The sequence below is a fragment of the Mixophyes fleayi genome, chromosome 7 (genome assembly GCF_038048845.1).
Source record: "Mixophyes fleayi isolate aMixFle1 chromosome 7, aMixFle1.hap1, whole genome shotgun sequence".
NCBI classification, from domain to species: domain Eukaryota; kingdom Metazoa; phylum Chordata; class Amphibia; order Anura; family Limnodynastidae; genus Mixophyes; species Mixophyes fleayi.
The window spans coordinates 38,130,062-38,146,541 of NC_134408.1; the positions used below are offsets into that span (position 1 = coordinate 38,130,062).

At 44.0% G+C, this 16,480-nt stretch overlaps 1 protein-coding gene across 3 annotated transcripts in view; it reads right to left on the bottom strand.

Moving 5' to 3' along the window:
- The window catches only part of VWA3A (von Willebrand factor A domain containing 3A), a 99,131-nt gene that overhangs the window by 52,473 nt on the left and 30,178 nt on the right, over positions 1 to 16,480 (bottom strand). For all 3 annotated transcript variants that reach the window (XM_075179706.1, XM_075179705.1, XM_075179707.1), the window contains exons 13-16: positions 16,102 to 16,240; positions 12,882 to 12,985; positions 5,363 to 5,443; positions 4,676 to 4,770 (exon numbers count right to left, since the gene is read on the bottom strand). In XM_075179706.1, the coding sequence (XP_075035807.1) occupies positions 4,676 to 4,770; positions 5,363 to 5,443; positions 12,882 to 12,985; positions 16,102 to 16,240 (419 nt within the window). The remainder of the gene's footprint in view (positions 1 to 4,675; positions 4,771 to 5,362; positions 5,444 to 12,881; positions 12,986 to 16,101; positions 16,241 to 16,480) is intronic.

Sequence of the window (16,480 nt, forward strand, 5' to 3'; positions counted from 1 at the left end):
AAAAGTTAACAACTAAACTTGCTGCTGCTGACTCATCCCCTCTTTAACCCCATAGACCTCAGGAATACTAAAGTCCCAAGAAAAGGGTACAACAATACAAACTAAACCGCAGTACAGCAAAAGGGAGGGAAGGCAGTGTCCCTCAGATGGAATCGGAGACAGAGAATTAACGTAACAACAAAAATCTTCTTTTCTCTTTCATCCACTCTGGGGGACACTGCTACCATGGGGACCTTCTAAAGTAGCCCCTAAGATAGAGAATTCTCTAGTCTACCAGCCCGCGAAACACTGCAGACAAAACTGGCGTCCGAAAACGCAAAAATGTTGAACTGGTAAAAACGAGTAAAGATTTGAACAGAGGACCAGGTCGCTGCCCTACACAGTTGATCAGCAGAAGCCCCGTGGCGAGCAGCCCAGGAAGCCCCCACCACACAGGTAGAGTGCGCCGTGAAAACCCGAGGCACAGCTTCTCACGTAGGCATGCTTCATCATGTGCTGGATCCATCGAGCAATGGTTTGCTTGGTAGCTGGTTAACCTCTCTTGTGAGAATCATAAAGTACAAAAAAGAGTCGGTCCTATGACAAGAAGTCCTATAAACATAAACCTTCAAGGCACGGACAACGTCCAGGCAGACAGAAGAAGAAGGACCAGAGGGAGAAATATCTTCCAGAAAAGCCGCAGCCACTATCTCCTGATTAATATGAAAACCAAAAACTACCTTTGGCAAATAAGTAGGCACAGTTTTGAGACCCACTAGATAGGGAACCCTACAGGACAAAGCCCCTAGCTCTGACACCCGTCAAGCAGAAGCAATGGGCAACAAAAACACCACCTTCCACATCAAAAAATGTAGATGGACCGACTACAGTGGTTCGAATGGAGGCCGCTGGAGGACATAAAGGACCAAATTCCCACGGGGCCAGAGGAGGAATATGAGGAGGCTGAACATGCAGCACTCCCTGAAGAAAAGTATGAACATCGAGAAGGCAAGCCAAACGGCGCTGAAAAAAGACAGAAAGCGTCGAGACCTGAACCTTCAGAGAACTCGGCCTAAGGGCCATTTCCAATCCATCCTGAAGAAAAGCCAGAAACCGGGCTAGACTGAAAGATGCAGACTTATGATGCCTTCTTTCGCACTCTTTGATAGATCTTGCCCGACGCTAGCTTCCACTACCATAGAAGAGAAACCCCTAGATCTCCAGATGCCGGCTTCAACAGCCACGCCATTAAAGCCAACCCAGGTAAGTTCCGGTGCTGGAAGGGTCCCTGACTGAGAAGATTGGGTCTGAGGGGAAGAGCCCAACCCGGTCCTTCGGGCATGAACAAGATGTTGGCGAACCAAACCCGCCTGGGCCAATTTGGTGCAACCAAAATGACCGGAAGACCTCCCAACCTTACTTGCTGTAGAACCCCCGGAATCATAGGAATTGGTGGAAAGAGGTATCCCAAACGAATATCCCACCACATGGACATCAAATCCACCGCAACCGCCAGAGGATCTTTGGTTCTTGCTCAAAATATTGGCACTTGATGGTTGTGTCTGGACACCATCCGATCCAGATCTGGAAGACCCTATCTGTTGACCAGTTGCTGGAAAACCTGACGGTCCAGGGACCCCTCTCCAGGAAGGATTGTGTGCCCGCTGAGGTATTCCGCTTTCCAGTTGTCTACCACAGGACTGTAAATTGTAGATATCACTGAAACACAGGCTTCTGCCCAAGTTAGAATCTGTTCCACCACCTGCATGTATCCTGAGCTCTTTGTTCCTCCCTGGTGGTTTACATACGCCACTGCCATGTCGTGGTCTCATTGGAGCCGAAACCGGCTTTACCTGAAGGAAGGCGTGTGCTCCCTGGAGGGCTAACAACATTGCTCGTAATTCGAGAATGTTGATCGGTAGCAGAGCCTCCTTGTCAGTCCAATGACCCTGAAGACAAAGATGGAGAACCCCCCCCCCCCCAGTCCCGCAGGTTGCAATCCGTCCCTACTATGATCCAAGCCCACAGAGCAAAGAAGAGTCGAATCCACTGGGTCTCCGACCACTGTCTCAGAAGATCCCACTGGAAGACATGTAAATGGAACTGACCATAAGGAAGGGTCTCGAATGTGGACACCATTAATCCCTGGACCCGCATACCCAATCGCATGGAAGGACGCAGATGATCCAAGAGTAGCCGGACCGAGCTCTGAACCGAGCGAGTCTCCTGCTTTGGTAAGTAAATCCGCCGGGGAGAGGTGTCCATCAGAAGTCCCAAGAATATCATCCACTGGGAGGGTTCCAACTGGGAATTTAGATAATTGATTATCCACCCGTGCTGTTCCAGAAAACAAAGAGTCATAGACAGATGCTGGGACAGGAGAGGGCCTGAAGAGGCCTTGATGAGTAAATCATCCAAATATTGAACTATGTTCACCTCCTGGACACACAGACATGCCGCTTTTACTGCCATATTCTTCGTGAAAACTCTGGGAGCACTGGAAAGACGGAAGGGAAGCTCCCGAAATTGAAATTGGGAGCTGCCTACCGTAAAATGAAGAAGGGATTGATGTCCCTCCCAAATGGGAACGTGAAGGTAAGCGTCCCTGATGTCTATGGACGCGAAGAACTCCTGGGATTACAACCCCTGGATCACAGAGCATACTGATTCCATCTGAAACCTGTCTACGTGAAGATGTATATTGAGGACATTGAGGTTTAAGATAGGTCGAAACGATCCGTCCGGCTTGGGAACCAAAAACAGATTTGAATAAAATCCCTTGCGTTTTTGAGCTTCCGGGACCCGCCAAATGACAATATCGGCCAGAAGAGAAGCGAACGACTGGAGCAACGCACGCCTCTTGATCAAATTGCGAGGCAAGAGAGCCTCGAAGAATCTCTGAAGAGCGAGTCTCATGATGTCTATAATATAGCCTCTGGATATTATTCCCAATATTCAAATATCTCTAGTGGACGCCGCCCACTCATCCTGAACAATTGTAGGCGACCCCCCACCCGCGCACCCGGAGGGAGAGGGGGAATCCCATCATGCGGGAGACTTGTCTGAGACCTTGGGACTGGGACGCCTCTTAGAACAGGAACCTCTTCCTTTCTGAGACCCCTGATAACAAGCGGTCTGCCTCTAATGGAAGACTGACCCATAGGGGTCATGCTCCCATGAAAGGACTGCCTAAAAGAACCAAACCTTGGAATCCTAGGTTTAGGAGAGTTCAGCAGCAAAAAGGTACTCTTACCTCCAGTCGTCTGACTAATCATGCTATCTAGTTTGGGACCAAAAAGGACCGATCCAGAAAAAGGTAAGGCTTCTAAAGACTTCTTGGATTCCTCCGCATCCCAGGAACAGAGCCAAAGCATCCTCCTAGCCGCTACTGCGGACGCAGATACTGAAGAGGAAACTGAAGCTGCATTCTGTGCCACCTCATAAAGATACCTAGAAGCCTCCTTCGGGTGAAGAGCCAAAGAAAGTAATTCAGAATCCTGCAGACCTACTGCTAAATGGTCGACCCAAAACTCCATAGCTGTGGCCACCGCGGATGAGAACAAGGGTCTAAAAGCCGTGCCGGCTGCAAAAAAGAAACCCCTCTATCTTGTGATCCGTCGGGTCCTGAAGTACCGCCAAACCCAGTACCTGCAGAGTAGTATGACGGGCTAATCTGGCAACTGGAGTATCCACTTTAGGTGCCTGTTCCCAATGAGCAGCCTCCTACTCCTGCAGAGGATAACTCATCGAATACCTGCAAGGAACAGAAAACTTCCTATCCCGCCAAAATCCGGACAATTGAGAGACATGTAACTAAGAACTCCATGCTATCACAAAGCAGGAAGTGAAAAATGACAACTTGCATGCTATCAAAGGAACATGGATGAACTAAGTGACAAATTGCATGCATACCTTCTAACATTTAGGTATCCAGCATCAGGAAAGGGGGCGTCGCTGCATCATGATGGGGGCGTGGTCACATCACACGGCAGGTGTCACCATACCCCTGGGGGCATGCTTTGCACTTTTGAAGTGCTGGGCTGCTCCCGTACACTCCTCCCCTACAAACGCCTCCATTGCCCTGCAGAGCAGCAGTGAACGACACATATCTCCTAAATTTCACACCCACAAAGCTGTACCGATCATAGGCCTCACACCATGAGTGTCCCGCCTAAATTGGGACTGTCCTACTTAAATTGGGACTCTTGGGAGGTATGTGCATTCTATCACAGTACCAAGAAGTGAACAAAGTAACAAGTACACTATCATAGAAAACAAGTGAAACTGCATCATAGGAAGTTGCACAGTCATGGCCAAAAGTTTTGAGAATGACACAAGTATTGGTTTTCACAAAGTTTGTTATACATTCGGTATACAGGAATAGAGTAACCTCTATGAGCAAGACATTGATCCGGCCTCCCAGTTTCCCCTACATTCCCGCCACAGCTAGTCCCAAGGGTCCCGAGACGGATCTCATAAACCCTATTGCCGTGACAATATACAATTATAATTCTGGTTTTAATTACTATAAAATTTTAATGTGTTGTGTGTCACAATGCCAGATAGATTGGGGACCTCAGCCCTATCATGTGCTATTAAAGGATATTTTCTTGGGCGAAAAAATGGAAAGGTCTGTTATCCACAGTAGTTTCAGTAGACCCTGTTGGAAAAAACTCAATATTCATTTTAAATGTACCTTTTCTCACAAACGGTTCCCCACAGTCTTCTGCTCCCTTTTGTGAGCCAGTCTGTTCTCTTTTCGTAGGTCCTTGCAACTTTGGCTAGCTGTTTCTGTATATCGTACACAATAATGAAATATATAGTGTTACTGAAATTAAAATGATCCATCAAAGCTACAATAGGCCATGTATTATTGTGTTGTCTATTATTTAAAAGTAGACTGTATTTTTATGTAAGTGATTACACTGAAGGGGGATACACACATGTACAGTGGTATTACACAAGCTGCTTTCAGTCACCATTAAACAACTAGGGAAAAAAGCTTTTCAGTATTTATTTTCCTACAGTATCAAAGCTTTTTTTAACAGTTGATTAATGGCTTGTGTGACAGGTGCTGGATAAATAACACATGTCAATGAAGAACTTTCTGCTTGAGCTGTTTTCCTGTTGGCCCCACTCGCTGCTTACAGCTTTTTACCACAGAGCAATTTTCTGGTAAGTTTAATACCAGTGCAAGCTGCTTTTGTTGGTTGAAGCACTAAAAAGGAAATCTAATTCCTAGCAGGAAAGGACTACTTTTCTCTTTTGTTAAACTGTGCCTACCAGCGCTAGAGCTCATAATGCATTCATGGCCCTACCATATAAACCTTCTCAAATGCCCATTATGGTGAAACAGGGATATTATTGCTCTTTGAAGCGTTACCTGGTATTCGTAGAGCACTGGAAGATCCACGTGAATATTTTTCACAGTACCATCATGCCATTCAAACTGCATCATTGCACGCTACAAAAAAAGGAGATAAAGTCACTACTTTATCTTCATTGACAAAACCTTGCTATTACTTATGCAAGCTGTGAGAAAACCAGCCTTAACTGGTTACCCTCCATGGGATTCATCTCACTGGGGCTGACTAGAATATATCGAAATAAGGCTTTATTATGACAGCTCACCACCATAAGACGTTCACAAGGTACAGGGCAAATGGTACCGTGTACCCTCCAGCAGCCTCTTGCAGTCAGCACTCCTAAGTAACAATCTCAGTATCCATTAGAGTCTTATTCTCCCGCAATATTACCACTACTATTTAGTTAGACAGTTTCTATGTCGCCCAGCCTGAGATACTGGCTCACACAGACCCTGTCCTGGTAGGTTTCCTCTAGAGGCATAACAATTCCTATCCCATAGTCCTTTGTGCTGGTGTTATGTACACCAGGATACTCCAAGACAGAATTAATCTATTGACATACTGCTCTCCTTATATTCCTGGTTGTATACATAGGGAGTAGGGTCAAATGTCTCAATCCTCCCCTTTTCAGCAGGAGTCTATCAGTGGACAATTTAACTATTAGACATACCGTATCTGTCCTTGATTATACAGTGGAATGGCTTGACCGAATGAGCTATTTGGCTGGATACACTTAACAAATGGTTACAATATTACATCAGGGAATGACACTTCACACTTGTGTGAAACATTAAGACATTTGACACATTGTATCTGCAGCGTTACACGATTTAAGTCTGTGATACATTTTGACACAATGACATTTATAGTGATACACATTAATACATTTTCCAGTGCTATTTCACCAGTATAGTAATGTGAAGACACATTGCACATAATCTGAAAGTTGTAGCCTAATTACCTCCTAGATTACCTGTTGACCTAGATAACTAATTTGGACTGACAGCTAGCTATATTAACAGTCACTCATACATTGTTCTGATTACTAACAGCCCAGATCTATGCCACACCTCATAACAATGGACATTTGAGACAAATGATAATTATCTTAGCTAACATAATTTTCCATCTTGTCCTGCAATATGACTTCTACTGTCCTGCTATTTTACACAATATGGCAACAGTCCTTATATTTCCAATACATACAATATGGCAGGTAAAAGAAAGGAAAAAAAGTACCTAATAACATAAAATAACAATATACATAATACACTGATGCTCTGTTGTATATACTTAGACTGGCCAAGGATTAAAAAGTACAATAAACTGTGAGAAACGGGTGATGGATAAAAGTCCTCAGTCCAGTGGGACCCCATTTCATCCCACAAGCATTATCATCTATATTCATTCAAAGGGAAAGTGCAACACATCAATAACTGTCCCTGGTGTCTTACAACTAAACAATGGTAGCTGGTGTGGATGGATCAGGCTGTACTACTCATTTTGTATAACAGTCCATAAATAATTTAAGCTAGTGACACTAAGCAATTTAAGCATCAATTTACCCTAGGGAATCAGGACCTTACTCTGCATATGCCAGCACATAGCAGGTAGAGTATGTCATAAATACCTGCCACAAGAGTGCATGAGCAAGTATATCAGAGTGAACCAGCATTTATGGAACCTGTCTGCTATTTGCAGGCAGATACAGTGAGCAAGCTCCAGGGTTTAAGCACGAGGAGCTCAATGTGCAAAGTGCTCCCGTTACATCCACACTATCGAGGCAACCATTTTAACGGGTAAACCAGTATTCATCAATTTGCCAGGAACCAGTGACATCAATGAGGCACGGTCTGACTAATATTTATAAGGCCAGACTTATATTCATGTGGTACTGGTTGTTAGAGGCTTGATAGGCTGCATTCTCAGCCCACAAATTGGAACCCGGCACTGTATGTGTCAGGCTTTGAGGAGCGTAGAATCAACTGTACAGAAACCACTAACTGGTATTAGCGCCACTGAACCAGGAGGTGCGGAGTCTAATGTATCCCTGGTGTTCACTAGGGACCCCCGCAAGGTGTTTTGGGCTTCGCTCCAAAGGATACGCAGGTTGTGGTCCTCCAGGACATTAACTAAAGTAGTGATAGAGAATGGTCAGAACGGTCCAGGTCAGAAGCCAAACGGAGACAGGCGGTACCAAAGAGAGATCCACAGAGAAGTCAGACAGGACGAGGTCACACTGAAAGGATAAGTAGTGGAGTTCAGAAGAATAGTCAAACTAGCCGGGGTGACAACAGGAGCAGAATCACAATCCAGAAGAGAAGTCAGGGAAGCCAGGTCAGAGCCAAAACGCAGGAACAGGAACACCAATAATGCTGGAGAACAGAAGACCTGATACTCTGGCAACCTAATGGTACCAGAGCCAGGTTTAAATAGAGGCTGCTGGGCTGGAATAGGAGGAGGAGGAGAGGGACGGTCAGACATGGTTACCGTCGAAACAGGGAAGTGTCCCGTTGCCTAGCAACGGGGTGCGTCAATGCACATGCGCCCGACGGTGCGAGGACGCCCGACGGTGCGAGGACGGCCTAGCAACAGGACGCCCCTGGCGGGAACTACCAGGCAACCATCCCCGCTTCACAGGGGAACAGCGGGGACGGCGCCTGACAGTATGTAGGTGATAGATTTTAAAGTAAACCTTTTATCACCCCCCATTCACCACCATGTTTTTCATCTCTCATTTGATGTTCAGCCTGACCTATTTGAAGTCTTTATTATCCTATGTCCTAACAAATATTTACAGGCCCCATCCTACAAGTTCATGAGGTGCATTGGAGATTTTTGTGGATGCGAAAGCAATGCCTTGTTTTGAAAACTGCAGTTCCACTTATTGCGCTTAAAATATCACATAATTCAGTGGAAGTGCCTGCTCGGCATAAAATTTTTGCTGAAAAACCCTTGTTCACCACTTTATTCTAAAGTAAATTCTTCTTTTTGTGATAATTAAGTGGGAAATTCTTCTTTCTTTTTAATCCATTAGGAAAATAAAAAAAATAGGTAATATTAGACTGCTTGCTAAGGGCCCAGGGCTGTCTACAATGTGATTGGCTGGTGCGAGGCAAAACACTTGTGATTGGTTGAGCAACTAATGACCCTCCTAGTCAATTCAAGTCCCAGCCATTCAATGGTGGGGGTGGTAGTGAGAAGCTACTTGTGGCATTGCTTATGTTTTTTAATTCTAAGAAAGATTGCAAGTTGGATTACAGAAAGAAAAGAGAGAAATATTTATTGCATTTTAATTAATGCCTTTATTATTTACTTATTAATACTATATTGGTATAATGGACCGGGACCCATTACTGTTATTCTGGGACCTCTACGGTGGCTAAGTTACCACTCCATGAGCCTGAGTCATTAAGGAGAGCAAAGCAAAAAAAAAAAAAAAGGAGTAGCTTTGCACCTTGACAAAACCATGTTGCATTTGGAGGGGTAAGGCCTGTCCTAGATCAACTTTAAATTTCAGTGTAAAAATAAATTTATCAAGTATTTGTGTGCTACATGACAAAAAAGTAAGTAATTTGCACCCCTTGCATTGTAACATGGTTTTGGCCAGGATTAAATTTACTCCTTTTTTTTGCCATGCTCTTTTAATGACTCAGGCCCCATGAGTACAGATCTTATTTTATTGCTCCATGGCCCAGGAAGAGCTTTAGTGCTTTTCAGTAAAGGATAATACCAGGCTGGTAGTCTCTGGGGGCGAAGAAGGGTAGTTCTTCTGCTCTCCCCCTCTTTCCATACAGGCTCCAGGTATGTGGATAAGCCTGGTTTCAGCTATGACTAGGGTGGTTTTGGTTTCAACTATGACCAGGATAAGTCTAGTTTCAGCTATGAGCAGGATAAATCTGGTTTCAGCTATGACCAGGATAAGTCTGGTTTCAGCTATGACCAGGATAAGTCTGGTTTCAGCTATGACCAGGATGGGTCTGGTTTCAGCTATGACCAGGATGGGTCTGGTTTCAGCTATGACCAGGATAAGTCTGGTTTCAGCTATGACTAGGATAAGTCTGGTTTCAGCTATGACCAGGATGGGTCTGGTTTCAGCTATGACCAGGATGGGTCTGGTTTCAGCTATGATCAGGATTGGTCTGGTTTCAGCTATGACCAGGATGGGTCTGGTTTCAGCTATGACTAGGGTGGTTTTGGTTTCAACTATGACCAGGATAAGTCTGGTTTCAGCTATGACCAGGATAAATCTGTTTTCAGCTATGACCAGGATAAGTCTGGTTTCAGCTATGACCAGGATGGGTCTGGTTTCAGCTATGACCAGGATGGGTCTGGTTTCAGCTATGACCAGGATGGGTCTGGTTTCAGCTATGACCAGGATGGGTCTGGTTTCAGCTATGACCAGGATGGGTCTGGTTTCAGCTATGACCAGGATAAGTCTGGTTTCAGCTATGACCAGGATGGGTCTGGTTTCAGCTATGACCAGGATGGGTCTGGTTTCAGCTATGACCAGGATGGGTCTGGTTTCAGCTATGACCAGGATGGGTCTGGTTTCAGCTATGACCAGGATGGGTCTGGTTTCAGCTATGACCAGGATGGGTCTGGTTTCAGCTATGACCAGGATGGGTCTGGTTTCAGCTATGACCAGGATGGGTCTGGTTTCAGCTATGACCAGGATGGGTCTGGTTTCAGCTATGACTAGGGTGGTTTTGGTTTCAACTATGACCAGGATAAGTCTGGTTTCAGCTATGACCAGGATAAATCTGTTTTCAGCTATGACCAGGATAAGTTTGGTTTCAGCTATGACCAGGATGGGTCTGGTTTCAGCTATGACCAGGATGGGTCTGGTTTCAGCTATGACCAGGATGGGTCTGGTTTCAGCTATGACCAGGATGGGTCTGGTTTCAGCTATGACCAGGATGGGTCTGGTTTCAGCTATGACCAGGATGGGTCTGGTTTCAGCTATGACCAGGATAAGTCTGGTTTCAGCTATGACCAGGATAAGTCTGGTTTCAGCTATGACCAGGATAAGTCTGGTTTCAGCTATGACCAGGATGGGTCTGGTTTCAGCTATGACCAGGATGGGTCTGGTTTCAGCTATGACCAGGATGGGTCTGGTTTCAGCTATGACCAGGATGGGTCTGGTTTCAGCTATGACCAGGATGGGTCTGGTTTCAGCTATGACCAGGATAAGTCTGGTTCAGCTATGATTAGGATAAGTCTGGTTTCAGTTATGACCAGTATAAGTCTGGTTTCAGCTATGACCAGGATAAGTCTGGTTTCAGCTATGACTAGGATAAGTCTGGTTTCAGCTATGACTAGGGATGGGTCTGGTTTCAGCTATGACCAGGATGAGTCTGGTTTCAGCTATGACCAGGATGGGTCTGGTTTCAGCTATGACCAGGATGGGTCTGGTTTCAGCTATGACCAGGATAAGTCTGGTTTCAGCTATGACTAGGATGGGTCTGGTTTCAGCTATGACCAGGATGGCTCTGCTTTCAACTTTGACCAGGATGGCTCTGGTTTCAGCTATGACCAGGATGGCTCTGGTTTCAGCTATCAGTGCAACAAAAGCAATAGAGAGAATCTTTGAAAAAGGAACAAAATTGGAAGCTTGTCAAGGGAAAATAATTGCATGGACTTTTGAGGGATGCAATTCTGAAATATATTGTAGAAAATAATTTGATAACACAATGTCAGTGGTTTTATGAAGAACCAGTCATTCGTAAAACAAATATGATTTGTTTTTATGAAGAAACATATTTCAAACTGAATCTTGGTGGATCTTAACTAAAGATCTGAACACATTTATGCAGAACAAAAAATACTGAGAATCCTAGCGATAGGAAATTTAATGTTGGATGATTTTGATCAATAAATTAATGAAAAAGTATATTGTAATTGTGCTATTTGATTCATTTGGATTACTTTATCTGTTTTTATGACTTAAATGAAGATCTGAACAGGTTTATGCAGAGAAAAAAAAAACCGAGAACCTAGCGATAGCGCTAACCCTAGTAAACCAAAAAGAAAGCTGCGCTATAAATTCCTTCAATAAAATGTAAACATCAAAAATAAATACATTTTGATTAAAACAGTGACATCAATATTGGATAAGCAGCAAACGCAACATATGTTTGCCGTTTATCCAATATTGATGTCACTGTTTTAAATACAGTTTGTATATTTTTGATGTTTACAAGGAATTCAAGGTACACCTTTCTTTTTGGTTAACTGGGGTTAGCGCTATCGCTAGGTTCTTGGGTTTTTTGTCGGAAATTGATGTGAGCCTCTAGGATTATCAGATCAGTTAAGGAGCAAATTAGAGTCAGGAGTGTCAATCAATGGGATGACAATCAGGTATGACTTTTCAGGGCCTGATTATCCAATAGGGTGATTAGGCTGCAGCCTAGGGCGCAAGACTTTTTGGGGACGCTAGATTTTTGGGTTTGCAAAATTTTGGTGGGGAGAGGTATGAACTGAACTTTTAAAATATAAGAGGAGAAAACATACAAGAAAAAATGTTTTAATCTTGATATATTGACATGGTAAAGGCTGATGACAATAAGTCATCTTTGGGTGGGCGCTTGAAGATAAGCGTTTAGGAGAGACAAGGATGGGGACGGGTGCAGGCATTAGACAGCCCCCTTCACCCTCAGCGCTCCTTCATGCTTCTGTTCTGCTATACAGTTCTGATTTTAATGAACATTAATTGAGTGACAAATATTGCTGTGACCCTTTTAAAATGCCAAGTGGAGATAAATCTGTCAAAAATCACAGTAACATAAACATTCTCAAGGGGGCTGAAGGGAACCAGGGGCCTGATTCATTAAGGATCTTAAATGAAGAGGTATCTTATTTCAGTCTCCTGGACAAAACCATGTTACAATGCAAGGGGTGCAAACTAGTTTTCCGTTTTGCACATAAGTTAAATACTGACTGTTTTTTCATGTATCACACAAATACTTGATAGCTTATTTGTACACTGAAATTTGAAAGTTGATATTTGTGTGCTACATGAAAAAACAGTCAGTATTTAACTTATATGCAAAACAGAAAACTAGTTTGCACCCCTTGCATTGTAACATGGTTTTGTCCAGGAGACTGAAATAAGATACCTCTTCATTTAAGATCCTTAATGAATCAGGCCCCAGATTTTAAATTAAGGACGAGTTTTTATTATTATTAGCTAGACATAGAAGGCGATGCGGTGCTTTGAGCATATCCGCCTAGGGCGGCTTGAACCCCTAATCAGGCCCTAATTTGGGTACCCGTGCCCTATTTAAAAAACATAAACCTGAGCCTTCACTATCACACACTAAAATTTAAGGTCACATTTATACAGAAATTCAGGAAATTCTAAAGGGTTCACAAACTTTCTAACACCACTGTAAATGGACAATTATCCTCCTGGGAGTTTTGGTTTTCCTCCCACTGGATAAGGAGAATTACAATTTATGAAAGGCTAAACTTGATGGCCATCTGCCTCTTTTCAACCTTACTGACTAAATACTGTATCATAGATGGGTAACTTACCTCATGAAGCGTAGATGAGACCGTTTTCTGAAGTATAGGCACAAAATCTTCCACCAAAGAATAAGCATTAGGAGCTAGTATTTGATAGATGCTCAGTTTTTTAGCTGGAAGTAAGAATATTTATCACTCCACACATACAGTCATCATTATCAATATGCAACGTGTAAAACTCAACAATTTATTATAATTTCTCAAATGATCCAGACAGTAATACTTCCAAAACTGTGAGTACCATATACCAGGGCCGGACTGGCCATCTGGCACTTCTGGCATTTGCCAGAAGGGCCGATGGGTCTGTGGGCCGGTCCGGCTCCTAGCACTCTCGAGTCCCGGCGCTTTAAGTTTTGCGCGGCATGACGTCATGCGCGGCCGCGTAGGAGCTCTCGCAATGTGTTGAGTGCGGCGCAGAGTGAATGCCAGCAGGCTCATGAGGTGAGTGTTTTGCATTGTCTTTATTTTTAGTATCTTTATTCCGTTCGGGGGATAGGGACAGGTACTGGAGGGGAGGAGGAGGAATAAGTGAACATGTGTACAGGAAGGGGGTGGGGGGGGGGGGTGTAGCTTCTTTTAGTTATCTCCAACCTCTCTACAAACTTACTTCAAGATCCTATCCCTTACTCCCCTTATTGTCACATCCTTTAATTTGTATTCCTGCAACTTATACTCAGTCTGTTTTTGTAGCCCTGGGACAGGAGACAGCTCTGCTGGGCTATGGGCACCAGGGCCGGATTAAGGGAATGAAGGCCCCTGGGCTAAGGGGGCCTCCATTCCCCCCTGATCCGAGCTGCCCGCGCCGCCAGTGTGATCCGAGCTGCCCGCCCCCCTGCACTTACCTCCTTCTCCGGCGCGCTGTACGCTCTTAACTGAGGAGATCTCGTGAGAGTGAGACTCACGAGATCTCCTCAGTAAGGAGACTACAGTGCGCCGGAGAAGGACCGCAGTGAAAGTGCTCAGCAGCATTGATCGCGCCGGGGGCGCCCCCACCCCCGACCGATCAATACTGCTGCTGAGCACTTTCAAGGGCCCCCTGGATGCCATAGGCCCCTGGGCTGTAGCCCAGTTAGCCCTATGGTTAATCCGGCGCTGATGGGCACAAACCTATCCAGAGATCAACTTTGTATTGTATGGCAAAAAAAATAAAATAACTGAAAACACACAAGAGAAGACAGAAATATCAAACAAGATATGTAGTAAATGTTGCTAAGATATACAGTCCAATGAGTTAACATTTTAATGTGGAACATCAGCTATCGTAAAAATTTGTGCTCTACATTTCAAATAAAATGGATGCAGAGTTATTTTACTGCATCAAGGCAATAGTAAGACATTTGTGAGTGAACATGGCTGCTAGGAGGGGGGGGGGGAGGGGAGTGAAAGTTTGTTAATATAGTGTGTGTGGCCACAGTATTTTAATTAGGCGTGTGAAGGAAAGGAGGGTCTTAATATAGTGTGGGAAGTAGGCTATTTAATGGTGGAGTGTAGATGGGGGCTAATTATGTAAGGTGAGGTGACAATCTTTAATTTAATGCTGGGGTGGTTTGGGGCTATTAATTGAACATGGGGCTGATTTTGGGGAGGAGGGCTATGTATTATATGTGAATATGAATTATTCATTGCCGGGGGTGGTTGTGGAAAATGGTTATATTTATTAAATGTAAATGCTATTTATTGCTGGGACTGTTTGGAGGGAAATAAGTTTTGATTAAATGGGTATACTGTCAATTTAATGTTGGGGGTGGTTGGAGGGAAATAGGGATCTACTTATTAAATGTGAATATTATTGTTGGGAATGGAGGAAGGCCTAATTATAAAACGTGAGTGCTATTGATTTAACACCGGGGCTGGTTGGAGTTTTCTAAATCTCATGTACCCATTTTTTTCAAAATAGGGCATCCAACATCACAGGATCAAGACAAGAAGGAACTGAGCTAAAGAAACCAACTGCTACAAGTGATGAAAGTGACCAAGACAGGTAGGAGAGAGCAGGATACTCTGCCAACTGTCCTGAATCTGATGGGACAGCCCTGAATTTGGGTGGCTGTCTCGCTTAGTCGGGATTTAGTCTGACTACAAGGATAGTTGGGAGGTATGTCCCGCTTCACCACGTACTGCTTGTGCAGGCAGAGCTGTGTGCAACTAACAGTAGTGCACACAGTATTGCCTGTGTACTTGTCTAAAATGATAACTAGGTTACGTAATAGGGGCCCTGCTGTCTTAAATACCCTTGGCCCCCCGAGCCCTAATCCAGCTCTGGTTAGAGGAAGGGACACAGCCTGCAGAGCAAGCTGAAGAGCTCTATGTATCACAAGATTTGGTAATCTTGCAAGACAAAGCTTCCCTGCTCACTCTACAGGAAGTTCCCACCCAGATGGATGTCAGCAGCACCAGAAGCACAGCTACAGTGGGCTGGGGGTGTCAATGTGGCTGGGAGGGCATGATAAATGTAATGTTTTATTACAATATATGTATCAATGCCCCATGTTGACCACACACCAGCACAATGTGGTCACGCCCATTTTGGCGCCGTTTGGCACACAGTTTGCTTGCTACTCATCTATGGAAGGGGACCCCAAAAGTTCCCAAATTTCTCTTGCTGGTCCTGTACATAACATTTGCCGATACTGGTAAGCCCTATGCTACAAATAGAGAGTCAAGCTGCACGTAATACATTTATATCTCACGGGACACTGTATAACAATGACCTTTGCAAAAAGCACTGTAATATTATCTGGAATAGAGGTGGGCCTGTGTGCTTTAAATGCCAGGGCGGATTTTTAGTCCCAGTCCGGCCCTGCCATATACCACCAGTCTAAGAGTGAGGGATCTCAGTATGTAGCAGGAGTGGGGTGTTCTGTGGATACTTTCTGTTGGATGCTAGATTAGCAGGGGTAACAGGGGTGATGGGAAATCCACTTTCAATACTAAAGCAATTGTTTTCATTAATATCCAGAAATTTCTACAGGCATCAGGGTCATTGAACGAACTGCCTGTTCAGATGAGCAGCAGTGTATTCTATGGGTAAAGTCTATATGCAGGATAATCCTCAAATTTTCTAATCTGTTGCTGTGACCTTCTGTTTCTAATGGCGCTTGTCTGAACAGAAATAGATAACTACACACCGCTTAAATCTGTGTCTAAATATAAATGATAACCAACCAGCCTAGTGTTCAACTTACTTGGAAAGAACTAAAAAAATAAACTAGTTTGAATAGTGTGTTACCTTTTAGCCCATTCTTCTTGAGCCACTCAGCTGACGTTTTGGGTGAAAAATTTGGAATCTCTATATTCAATGGTCCATCGTGATTGGGAGGTTTTGGAAGAAATGCAGAAGGAGGCATTTTGGCAACCTCAGTTGATATCTGTTAGAAACATATTTTACATTGCTTATTTACACTTCCCTAAGAAGAAATACAATCCATCATAATGCATTCATCTAATTATGTATATTACAATATAAATTATGAAACACATTGTTTACCTTTGTCTACCAGAAGTGCCTCCTAAACTAACAGATTTAAGGCAAATCCAACTAAGCCAAGAGAAAAGGTTGGGTCGATCCATGAAATATAAAGTTAAATGGACAATCTTTATTTTATATA